Genomic DNA, 11,151 nt, shown 5'->3' with positions numbered 1-11,151 from the left:
AAGAAAGTCAATAAAAAAAAATGGTATGTTCTTTGTGATACCTTTACTACTAGGATATAATTTTGATTGTCTACTTGATGACTCCTATCATATTAACGAACATCATCAATTACAAAACTGTTCCCGTAAAAAAAGAAAATTCAACAAAACCTTTCTTATCAGATATCATTCTTTATGGCCGAAAACACGACAATTAAGATTGTTAAAATACGCACAAAATGTGTGAAGAGACCGCTTGCGTGTAGAGTCGATGAATTGTTAAAATATGACAGAAGATAAACCTACCAGCTCTATGATAAGGAAATTAATTGGATGTGCAATTCGATATCTCATATGAATTCCCATTCTAATCCACGATATTTTCTCAGAACGCACACGTGAAAACTCCAACCAAAACATCACAAAGTACTTTAAGAGGCAGGGAATTCATTATGATACTTATTAAGCTATATTAACTTAACAGTACTAATATAAGGTAATAACAGTAATGCTTATTTGTTGTTTTATATCGTAAAAAAATACTAACATTACTGCTTTATTATATTAATAATTTCTATCTTATTTAATCTGTTCTAATTAAAATCAGTTTCTTTATGTTTATGTTTACAAGCATTAATGGAAAATGACTCAAGTTAAACATCATAAGACGACTTTAAACTTGAGCTCAGCTTTAAACTTGATTACATTATCTTGTTAGAGAGCTTAATTTTTAGAGAGCTCATTTTTAGAGAGCTCATTTTTAGAGAGCTCATTTTTAGAGATAGAATAAAAATGCCAAATATGCATAAAATTATTTTTTCGTAAAATTAATGGTGAAAATCTGAAATAATGGCGAAAACTCGCTGTACTTGCTCGGATTTATTATTCGATTAAAAGTTACATAGTAATATTATACCCGAGGATTATATCCAACATGACTAGCAGTGATGATATCTAAAGCACGCAAACGACACGCTTGCAAGTACCTAGATTTCCCCAGTGTGATTTTCGAAAGAATCGGAAAATTTACAAAAAGTTACTCCCGACGTGTCGCGATTTGTATTCTTTATGCGCACCTCATAGTGCGATGAAAATCCCACAGAAATATTTTCATTTTATACAAGAATTTCCAGCCGACATGTTGCGAGAAGGATATTTCTACGATATCTTAACTTCAAATTTATCTCGTTTCGCCGACGAAATATTTCGCTACCTACGGTGCGATTGCACGTCGTATCTTTTCAGAGGAAAAAGCGACGCATTAGGCCGTTCGCGCTCGTTAAAGCTTGTTCTTATCGCACACGGTAATACGTGTCATCAATACATTGTCATCGAAATCGCGATTTTCTATACTAAAGGATAAGAACGTGTAATTAGCATACAAACTAAATACTTCTCAATATTTCGTTTAAAACTTAAAAGACATTCAATCAAATAAAAAATTAAAATATATACTAATTAAAATATAATAGTTATAATTAAAAGCGAAAAATTCGCGAAAAGTATCAGTTTTAATAGATAGAAAATTAAATTAAGATGCTAATAGGTAGAAAATTAAAAACAAACAGAAGTATTTAAATTAAGCGAATTCAAATTAAATTTAAATTTTATTAAAATCTCAGGATTCATGTTTTTTAATCCTAATAATCCACAGTTGGTAGGATCGTTTAACGCAGCAATAAGTTTGAAATCCTTAGTATCTTTAATAATTTAACATTTTTAAACGCACGACAACTGATTGTAAAATTAATTAATAATTTTTGAAAAAATTGTGCAAATACATTTTTATTGAGAAATAGCCCATTTATTCTTTCAGTTTAGATTCGATTTGTTTACGCAATTGACTATGTAATACCGTTATTTCTTATTTCAAAAATCGTTTTAATTAGTCATAAATTAATTTAATTTATACTGTTTAATTGCTAATATTTTGATTAATAATACAGCATACAATATTACTTCTAGTTTAATTGCTAATATTTTCATTAATAATAATATTATCTCATGTAATATTATCTCCTAATAAACATTTTTCTTTGCTGCTTCACAAATTGCGTTTTTGAAATATAAACAGAAACTGAAATTATTGTAAATCCAATTAGAAGCTTTTATTACAATCTACTCACTTTATCCAGGATAGCATTTATGTTTTTTTAGAATATACGTACGCATAGTACTCATGTATGTTCCAATTAGTCATGAGAACAGGAACTATGAATCGATCGTATCGATCGCCGATGAACTTAATATTTTTTGAGGGTTACTGTGGAACAAACCCCACTAAACAATTTAAGAATATTCTGCCGATAAAATCGATTGCAAATGAACTCGAACACGGACAAACGAATTTCCTCGGACGTGAACGTCGTCTTCCGTGAAATCGTTTGACGCTGAATCGTTTGACCGCTCAGGAATCGATCTTTATGTAATACGAACTGTCGCGGTGTGCACCCAGTGACATAAAAAATTAAATAAACGAGAATTGCATACATATCATGCATTTATCGAGAAATTTCTTTTTTAGTTTCAGATCAGTATATGTATATCAATGTATGTCAACTATTAGGCCCTTAACCATCCAATCTTCATATACTTTCTTTCATTTTTAAAATTTGTCTTTATTAAATTAAATGTTAAATGTTTTTCCCTAAATCCTAATTTAAGATAAATATGTAATTCCATCTTTAAAATCCATAAAGATTAAATATAAATTTAAGATCATGTCTAATTTATAATTTATAAATGTTCTAATTCCACGTGTATCAAAAGTACACTTTTTGATATGATATGGAGTGTTAATTGAAATTAATTTATGAAATTAGTAATTCTTTTGATAATAATTATATTTTACTCCTAATTAATAAAAGATTATCAGAATCAATAGCCTCTGATACGAACGTTTAAAAACTAATAAATTTACAATTTTACGTTTCCAATTGTCTGCCTGTTTCTTTTTCTATGGAAAAAATTTTGGAATCTTTAACATAGTAATATATACAATCAGCGTAATTTTCCAATAGAGATTAATAATTAACCCTTATTTTAGTCCATTTCAGTGAATTCCTGAATTTATTCGATATGGTACCTTTCAATCACCGATGTTGCAATTTAATAATTTAACCACCAATAGTGAACTGCGGAAACTACATTACAAAAATCCATATTCACAGCATATCACGTAAATGAGAAACAAACACCATAGTACGAACGTACACCGAAAATAACTTGGTCCGCGATCATGTTCGGCGTCGTAGTTCGCGCGGTTTCGCCGCAAATCTCGCGGAAATTGTCGCCGCGAAGACACGAATCGCAACACGCGGAAGCCACAGCTTTATTAGGTCGATCTGTCCGCGAGATTTCGACATGAGATTTCGCTCGATCAATGGAACTCGTACGTGGCACGTGTTTCGGCGCGTTCAAAGCGCGCGCCCGATGCTTATCCGACGGTGTCTCGCGCTTAAATGACGACGCGACGCGCCGTGCCGTGGTTACGACGACGCTGCCTAACGACGCCCACCCTCGTCGCTGTCACCTCTGACGATCAGGGTGGTATATCCGCTTGTGGGAGCATCGAAACACCGCGCCGGTGAGAAGAACGCAACATCGGTTTTTCGAAAAACAATTCTCATTACGATTGTTTCCGCGTAGCTTTATTCTAAGCTACGTTTTTCAGCTGTTTCGTTTGTTCGCGTTTTGCATTTCTTTTTTCTTTTTTGCAATAATTTCACTTCGTCGTCAGCGTAGTTTGTAGGTTTTTGTGACGTGCTACGATCTCGCTTTGTCGCTTTGTCAGCGACTAATTGGCACACATTTAAATTGAATGTGTTTTTTATGTTCTCCTTGAACTTGCATACTGTGATATATTTTTTATCTATTTGTATTTGCTCTGAAACAACTTATACTATAGATTGAACCACGCCTTGAACATTAATTGTGTCGCGAAGTAATGCTCACGTAACGCGTGTATGTCATTTCCTTTTTCATTTGTTTTCCTTCGGACTTACATTCTCTGTAATATATACGCTCGTATAATAACAAAGTAAAACATTAAATTTTGTCATAAACGAAAACGAAAACGGCAGTTTTTACTGACAAAAGAAATTATTACGCTGATTCCAAAACACATCGCGCGTGATCTTTCAAATTTTCTTTCATAAATATATCAAAATTGTAAAAAGAGTAATTAAGAAGAGTTTTACGAAACTCTTCTTAAGAAATTAAATATAAGAATAATTTTTCTTATTTAATTGTTTTATCACTATTACTATATTGTATTACTATTACTATTAGTATTAAAAACAGATAAATAATAAAAAATACCTTACAAAATACTTTACAAAAAAGTAGTCTAAAAGTATGATAGCTGCGAGATGCTTTTGTATTGTGGCTGTATTGTATTGTAGATTTCAACCCTCCGCTACAACAATAGCGTAACTCATCCTTGCGAATGTCCCAGAGCAACATGTGGAAAATTTGTATTCATCTCAAAGAGTATCATATTGAGCTCTCGGATTTTATAAACATTTCTGATCGAATTCCGAGAAATGTGTAAAGGGTGAATTTATAGGGATTTATAATGAATTCGTGGAATATAAAACAGGTTTCGGATTTTTCAAGGTGTAACAACAGAGTGTAATTCACTCTTTGTCATATTTTGTGTATCAAAATATATCAAATTGGTTTTAAAAAGCCTTGTTATAACTCGTAAATATTTTATTTAAAGCTTTATGCTTTATTATGTATTAATATAAAATACATGTATTAATATAAAATAGCTTGAGAATAAAATAATCCTATTCTGAAAACAGTTCTCATAGTTTTTTGCAAAAAGTTTCTATATATTCTTAAGCATGTATTTTATATCCTTATTTTATAAAAAAATTTAACGATGTTACAGAAAACAAGAAAGAAATAAAAATAGCTTAATGATAAACGTAGATAAATTTTGCACGATTTTCTAAAATAATAATTATTTTATGGTTATAGAAGTTAATTAGTTTAAATATTTTGGAGAATGTTACAAACATTAAGAATAGCTATCGCTTGAATTTTAAATATATACATTTTTATATTATAATCATAAAAACTACTAGTTTTCAAATTATTTATTTCGACCGCTCAAAACTGAATCGCTATGTATCAGATCATTACATTCATTTGTAATAATTTTTAACAATGATAGCTAGATATTTTTTCGTAAGGAGCATTTCCCATATCTTTATTTGTCTATTACAAATAATATCTCTCTTTCTTGGAAATTTTGTTTCTTCTTGAAACTACATCTCGAAATTTTCAATTATCTGTCTTTTATGATATTCATTCGATGTATTATTTGCGCACAAGAAATTACCTACCATTTTCGAGAAAGCGGATTTCATTAGAAACATTGGAACTAATTCGCGGAAAAGTACACTGAGTGAAAAGAAAAAGTATATCAAGTTTTCTGAACGGAGTATTTAAAGTCGCGCATAAAGATTTTTTTCGTTGCCATTTCTAATGCAATTCGTTGATAATTAAATTTTCAATTGAAATGTTATAAAAAATTAACTTTTTGTATAATGATGTGTTAAAATAGTCTGTCAAAATATACAGAATATTCATACAACATAGCATACGTAAGGCAAACTAGTGTCAAAGGAAATATTACGCATATCACAATCAATAACATTATATTTTGTTTAGATAAAAATTATCCAGCTTATTTATTAATAAAAATTTTGTCATTCATTGTGCTTTTCACACTCACTCCTTTCAAAGGCTGTCTCGATCAGCTCTCGATCGTAGGTCATGTCTAAAAGCGGAACGCCGCGGTGCGAATATAGTTTAATCGAATTCATAAAATAACAATACCTTGCCGTGCCTTGTCGTGCGACAATGAGGTTGCTGATACAGATCCTCTCACCTTTAAAATTTGTGAGTATTATTTAATGAACTTATTTGATGAACAATAGAAGTTCAGGTTTTATTAGCAAAATCTATAAAACCAGAATCCGAAAAAACATTAATTAAGAGAAAGTATGCCATACGTAAAATTTTGTTGCAGAATGTCTTGGATATAGAAATATAATTAAGATCAACACATCTTATCAAAAAAAAGTTTTAAATAACAGCCGAAAGAAAATATTAAAAAGTAAAATTGTAAAAGTGTGTATCCTAAAAATATTCACTTTTGCATTGTTAAGTCTCAGAAATAATAATTTGTTTTTCAGTAAACTTCTGGAAGTCATTCAAGTGACGAATTAAAAGCACATACATTATATGGAAAATTGGAACACGTGTGTCATATATTAACGGCAACAGCAATTCTGTTCATGCTAATTAATTGCTGCGGAAACCAGGCAAACATCTGAAGTACGCAATCCGTTAAATAACACCTACGAAATACGGTTTCACTTGAATATTGTATACTTCTATAAAGAGCACTTCTGCGATGCCTTACGAGAAAACGAGCACTTGTGTCTTACAAAGACCTTCTCACTTTGCCGAAGAAACATGAATTACTGTATTTATCTTGTTATTAAACCTATTCAATCTTTCAGATCGTCAGACGTTTTACAAAACATTTTTTCTTGTTACGTAATTAGTTTCAGAATTACGCTTAAAGTTCACTCTAATTATCTTAATAAAGTAAGATTTATATAAAATTAAATCTTACTAAAATAAAAATAAATAGTAAAGTGGAAACGTAATAAACTTTTATATTAAGATTGTTTAGCAAATAATAATGAAGTAAAACTTTATCTCTTATAAATAAGAGAAATGTTTTAGATACGTATACAATATATTACGAGTTATTAGGAAGCTATTTAAGCATTTAAGCTTGTAGCATTTGTACTTTAAACTTATACATTTAGTATACGTTTAGTATACATTAAAGGCAAGACTGGATCATTTAACTTCATAAGGAAAGCACCTATTACGGAAGGCTTGACTCCAAGACTGAAGTTAACTCTGAAATCTCGGCGCTTTCGCCGCGAACTGGAGTTAAATTAGATTTAAATTTTACAGCGACGTGATGGCATCTTCCTTAAGAAATTGTGATAAATATCAAAGCATGGATAAAATAAGTCTTCTTTCGCCTCCTTATCAAAAATTTTCTTTTCTTGTCTCATCATTTATAGTTTAGCAAATCCCCCGCTATATATTATATTTGGCATAGTTGTGACATATTCGCGAACGTACCTTTCTTGTCAGACTTAACTTTTATCTGATAATGTGTAATTTCTCTGTTCTGTTTTGACAATTGACTATTTACCACTTCTTGACATGATTCTTTATTTATTTTTTTTTTCTGTGACATTTTTATACTCTATTGACATAGTAACTTAATGTCTGATTTTGTATAATTTTCACCTGAGGAGGGCCCAAACCAAGGGTCGAAACGTAGTGATTAATTTTATCAAATATATTGCCAGTTAAGGCCGAATCAATTGAAGTTTCCACCTTTTATTTCTTCATATTTATTCGACTGGCGAAGATAAGTTTTCAACATCAATATCATCTTTATAAAAGAATATTATTCAGTTATATTGGAGCCTACGTTTTCATAATCAGCATTGAATAACGAAATTCAAGAGCAAATAATAAAAAATATCTTCTACAATGTATTTAGATAAATAATAGAGTATAGATAATAGATAAGCAAACAATATTTTATTTACATATAAATAATAAAAACTGATCTTCATAAAAGAACTTTAAAATTTTTTAAATACGTAAGAGAATTTAATTAACAATATTTGACGTATAAAACATAATTAACAATATAATACAATATAATTAACAATATTTTGATATATATAAAAAGGTATATAATTACATTAATATAATAATATATAATTATATATATATTTATTTATTTATTACGTGTATTTACTTGTATTTATTTCTTATCGTAATACATTTTTGAATATTTTTGAAACGGTATCAAAAATATATTTGCAGTTCTTGATTCCTATTTATCGTTAGTAGGTAATTTATTAATGTATAAATTGAACTGTTATTGTATAAATAAACATTCAATATTTTTATCGAATAAATGGATTATTAAACGGATTTGAAAGAGAAACGCAGATTACGGATAATTGAATAGTTTTAATCGACTGTCAGTGAAAAAGTTTGCGATATTATGTACGTACTCTATATGTGCAGTGTATGCCGAACGGAAAAGCGCCACTTCTCTCATTTAAAGGGAACTAAAATGTCATGATCGACACTGTTTTGAAAAGGTAAGTTTTGCATAGATGAGATTTTCTTGCGGAAAGTTTTCTCAGCCGCCATGTTTAACAAAAAAACACATAGCAAATTTAAACCCAATTATCGCGTGTTGTTAATTTACTAATATGTTACGCTGTTTGGACTTATTAGTGGTTCTAAATAGAAATTTCACTCTAAACACGCGTGATTATCAATTTCTCTAGCAGAGCATTGCTATCAAAAGATAAGATAAGAGCACTAACATGCCCACCTGTCAGCGCGCTACCACCGTTGTAAGCGCATTCTGAACGTGAGCCATTATATCATATGTTCAATAAACTGTTTTGTACGTTATAACATAAAATCATTTTATTCTAGTATCCGCGTTAAATAAAAAGTTACTACAATATTATATTGTTACGTGTGTGAGTAATAATAAGAAACGCGAATAAATAGAAAAATTAATTTATTCTTTCAACGAAATTACTGTCTTGGAGAGATTATATAAGAGTGCCTTGTAACGTTCTTTGATAAATAATTCTTTTTTTTTTCTTTTCATCTTCTTTAACACATTTCCAAAAATAACGAACTGACGCGATAGTGCTTCCGCTGCCGTGATCCGATCATAGTTATTTGATTGCTGACGTGAAACCGAGATCTCTCGGGACCATGAATCGTTTTATCTCGTCGTCTGTTATTTTGCTCCTCGCTTCTTGATGTGCAGCTACGAGTTGCTGCAACGTGTCTATCAGCTGCTTCTTCAACTCGCCCGTCAAGATCTCACCGCTGGTGTAACCCTGAAGGAGAGAAACAAAGGCGTATGTATGATCTGTTTGCAAGTTTTGTATTCTCTTTTTTTCCTTTTCCTTTTATCATCGGGATCGGAAAATAAACAATAAGTGGAACGAAACTTACTTTCCTGATTTCTTCCAATCGCTCGTCGTCCTCTAGGAAGAATCGCAGCCACTGGTACGAGATGTCTACCTCGCAGTTACCACCGAGTTGCCTGTGTTCTTCCACGGTAGCCTGACCGCCCGAGAACGCATGCTTATTAACCTTGTTCTTGATCTGTTTCGCGGTGTCGGTCAGGAATATCGCCGTGTTCGTGTCGCTCGCCGACATTTTTGTTTTGGAGCCCTGCAACGCTGGGAAGAAACTCGAGTGCAGCAAGGCCGGCTTCGGGAAACCGAGTTTAGGTGCCACGTCCCTGGTCATGCGAAAGTACGGATCCTGATCGATCGCGCACGGTATCAGGCAATGTACCTTGGCGTCCTTGAAGATGAAGGGAAACGATCCTGAGATGGCTGGCGCCGCCTGCGTCGGCGGAAATGCGATCTTTCCGATTGGGTCACTATCGCCGAATCCGAAGATGCCTTTCACTTGATTGAATGTCACGCATTTCTGTACTCTGATCATATTCTGATAAAATGCCGGATTGTTACCTATGTGTTCCAAATTCGAAAAGATGAAAGTCTTTTCGGGATTGAAACCGCACGCAACAATGTCTTTCGCGTTGGCGTAAGCCAGTTTAATGGCATCTTCTATCTTGATGTTCTTCCATATGGCTTTCTCATCGTCCGTCAACTGTATGATTAGAGGAACGTCGAATACATCCTGCAACCATTTGCAGAACATGAAAGGTATCAGGTGTCCCAAATGCATCGCGTCCGAACTCGGTCCTCTACCTGTGTACAAATAAAAGGGCTTTCCTTGTTCGTAAAGGTTCAGAATGGTATGCATATCCCTGTGAGAAAAGAATATGCCTCTTCTGAGAAAGTGATGCGGTTTCTTGCCAGTGATCTTCTCGAATCTAGCCAGCAGCTCATCATCTATCTTTGAACTTCCAAACCTCTCTGCAAAAGAAAAAGGAAAAGAAAAAAAAGTAGACAAATAAAATAAAAAAGAAGAAATAAAATAAACGATATGTGTCTCTTGTAAAAATCCAAGTGACACTGATCTTGTATTGTGTTTTATTGTATTGTATTGTATTGTATTGTATTATATTATATCGTATCATCGTATGCACCGCGCAAAATGCTCATTGCTACTCACTGATTAACTTGTCATAATCAATTCCGGAATCATTGGCACTCGTGACTGCCCACGGTGTCACAACATCCTCGTCCTCGGCAACGCCGTTTGACGCGTATCCTCGAATTTGCGCGTCCTCCATCAGCGTCCTTTTCCTAAATATCCTGCCTTTCGAGTTATCTAAATGTAATGACACGGAAACTTGAGCGCTTGCGCCAGTGAATCTGTCTAGTCCGTGACACAGCTGTCTAGGACACGCTCGACGCCGTCACTCTGACTTTTGAAGGTTATGTCGTCATCCCGGCAGAACACCGTACAATTACCAGATGCGCACGCAAGCGAATCGCCGCAATATGAAATTTCGTACGATGCTTCGCACAACGCACACTCGTCGCGATGACGCAATCGCCGATGGTGTCATCTCGCAACAAAAAAAAAAGAAAAAATTGAATCTGTCATTAAGCCTGAGATCACACGTTACGATGTCACATGTCAAGCACAAAGATTTTTTAAAATCATTTTTGTTGTTTTACTCGTGTATGTCAAATCGCGTATTCGCATATTCAAGTATCACTTGCTGCAGCAGCAACAATCGAGGGCACTTCGAGGGCTTTCGACTCTATCGAGTGTACCTCTCGTGTATTGTGGTCTCGATATATCGCACGATGTATCACGTGGTTGTTTAAGAACTTTGCCTTGTCTTGTTTATGTCAAAGAGAAATATTTAAAAAAGTACGCCTTTGCGGATTGTTTGAAAATTCGTATAATAAATCCCATATACCTACAACTCCTAAAATCTAGCGTGTTTGTACTTTGCATATGCATCATGTAATCGTATTATTGCATCGCGTGTCGATCTCTCTGATCGAGAAAACTCTGTTGCTTTCGAAAATATTGATTATAATCGAGGAATGATTCAATCGTTCAAAAAAAAAAGAAAAGGTT

The 11,151-nt window shown here is 32.9% G+C and overlaps 2 protein-coding genes across 2 annotated transcripts in view; both read right to left on the bottom strand.

Moving 5' to 3' along the window:
• The window catches only part of LOC105287946 (potassium channel subfamily T member 2), a 161,017-nt gene extending 157,570 nt beyond the window's left edge, over positions 1-3,447 (bottom strand). Inside the window, exon 1 of the mRNA XM_026975569.1 lies at positions 3,065-3,447. The gene's annotated coding sequence lies outside the window, so the exon portion shown is untranslated. The remainder of the gene's footprint in view (positions 1-3,064) is intronic.
• Positions 3,448-8,624: 5,177 nt separating this feature from the next.
• On the bottom strand, positions 8,625-10,771 carry LOC105287942 (tryptophan--tRNA ligase, cytoplasmic). The gene is made up of 3 exons (XM_011353838.3): positions 10,228-10,771; positions 9,091-10,028; positions 8,625-8,972 (listed from the first exon to the last, which is right to left on the bottom strand). The coding sequence occupies exons 1-3, from the start codon at positions 10,346-10,348 to the stop codon at positions 8,805-8,807; spliced, it is 1,227 nt and encodes a 408-aa protein (XP_011352140.1). The 5' UTR covers positions 10,349-10,771; the 3' UTR covers positions 8,625-8,804.
• Positions 10,772-11,151: the final 380 nt, after the last annotated feature.

Source organism: Ooceraea biroi, chromosome 2, assembly GCF_003672135.1.
Source record: "Ooceraea biroi isolate clonal line C1 chromosome 2, Obir_v5.4, whole genome shotgun sequence".
NCBI classification, from domain to species: domain Eukaryota; kingdom Metazoa; phylum Arthropoda; class Insecta; order Hymenoptera; family Formicidae; genus Ooceraea; species Ooceraea biroi.
This window is presented reverse-complemented; position numbering and strand designations above follow the sequence as displayed.

Excerpts from the sequence above, each read along its gene's own strand:
- LOC105287942 (XM_011353838.3), bottom strand. The coding sequence starts at position 10,348 with ATGGAGGACGCGCAAATTCGAGGATACGCGTCAAACGGCGTTGCCGAG. Across the intron at positions 10,029-10,227 it reads TGATTATGACAAGTTAATCA|AGAGGTTTGGAAGTTCAAAG; the intron begins GTGAGTAGCAAT and ends TTTCTTTTGCAG. Across the intron at positions 8,973-9,090 it reads GATTGGAAGAAATCAGGAAA|GGTTACACCAGCGGTGAGAT; the intron begins GTAAGTTTCGTT and ends TCTCTCCTTCAG.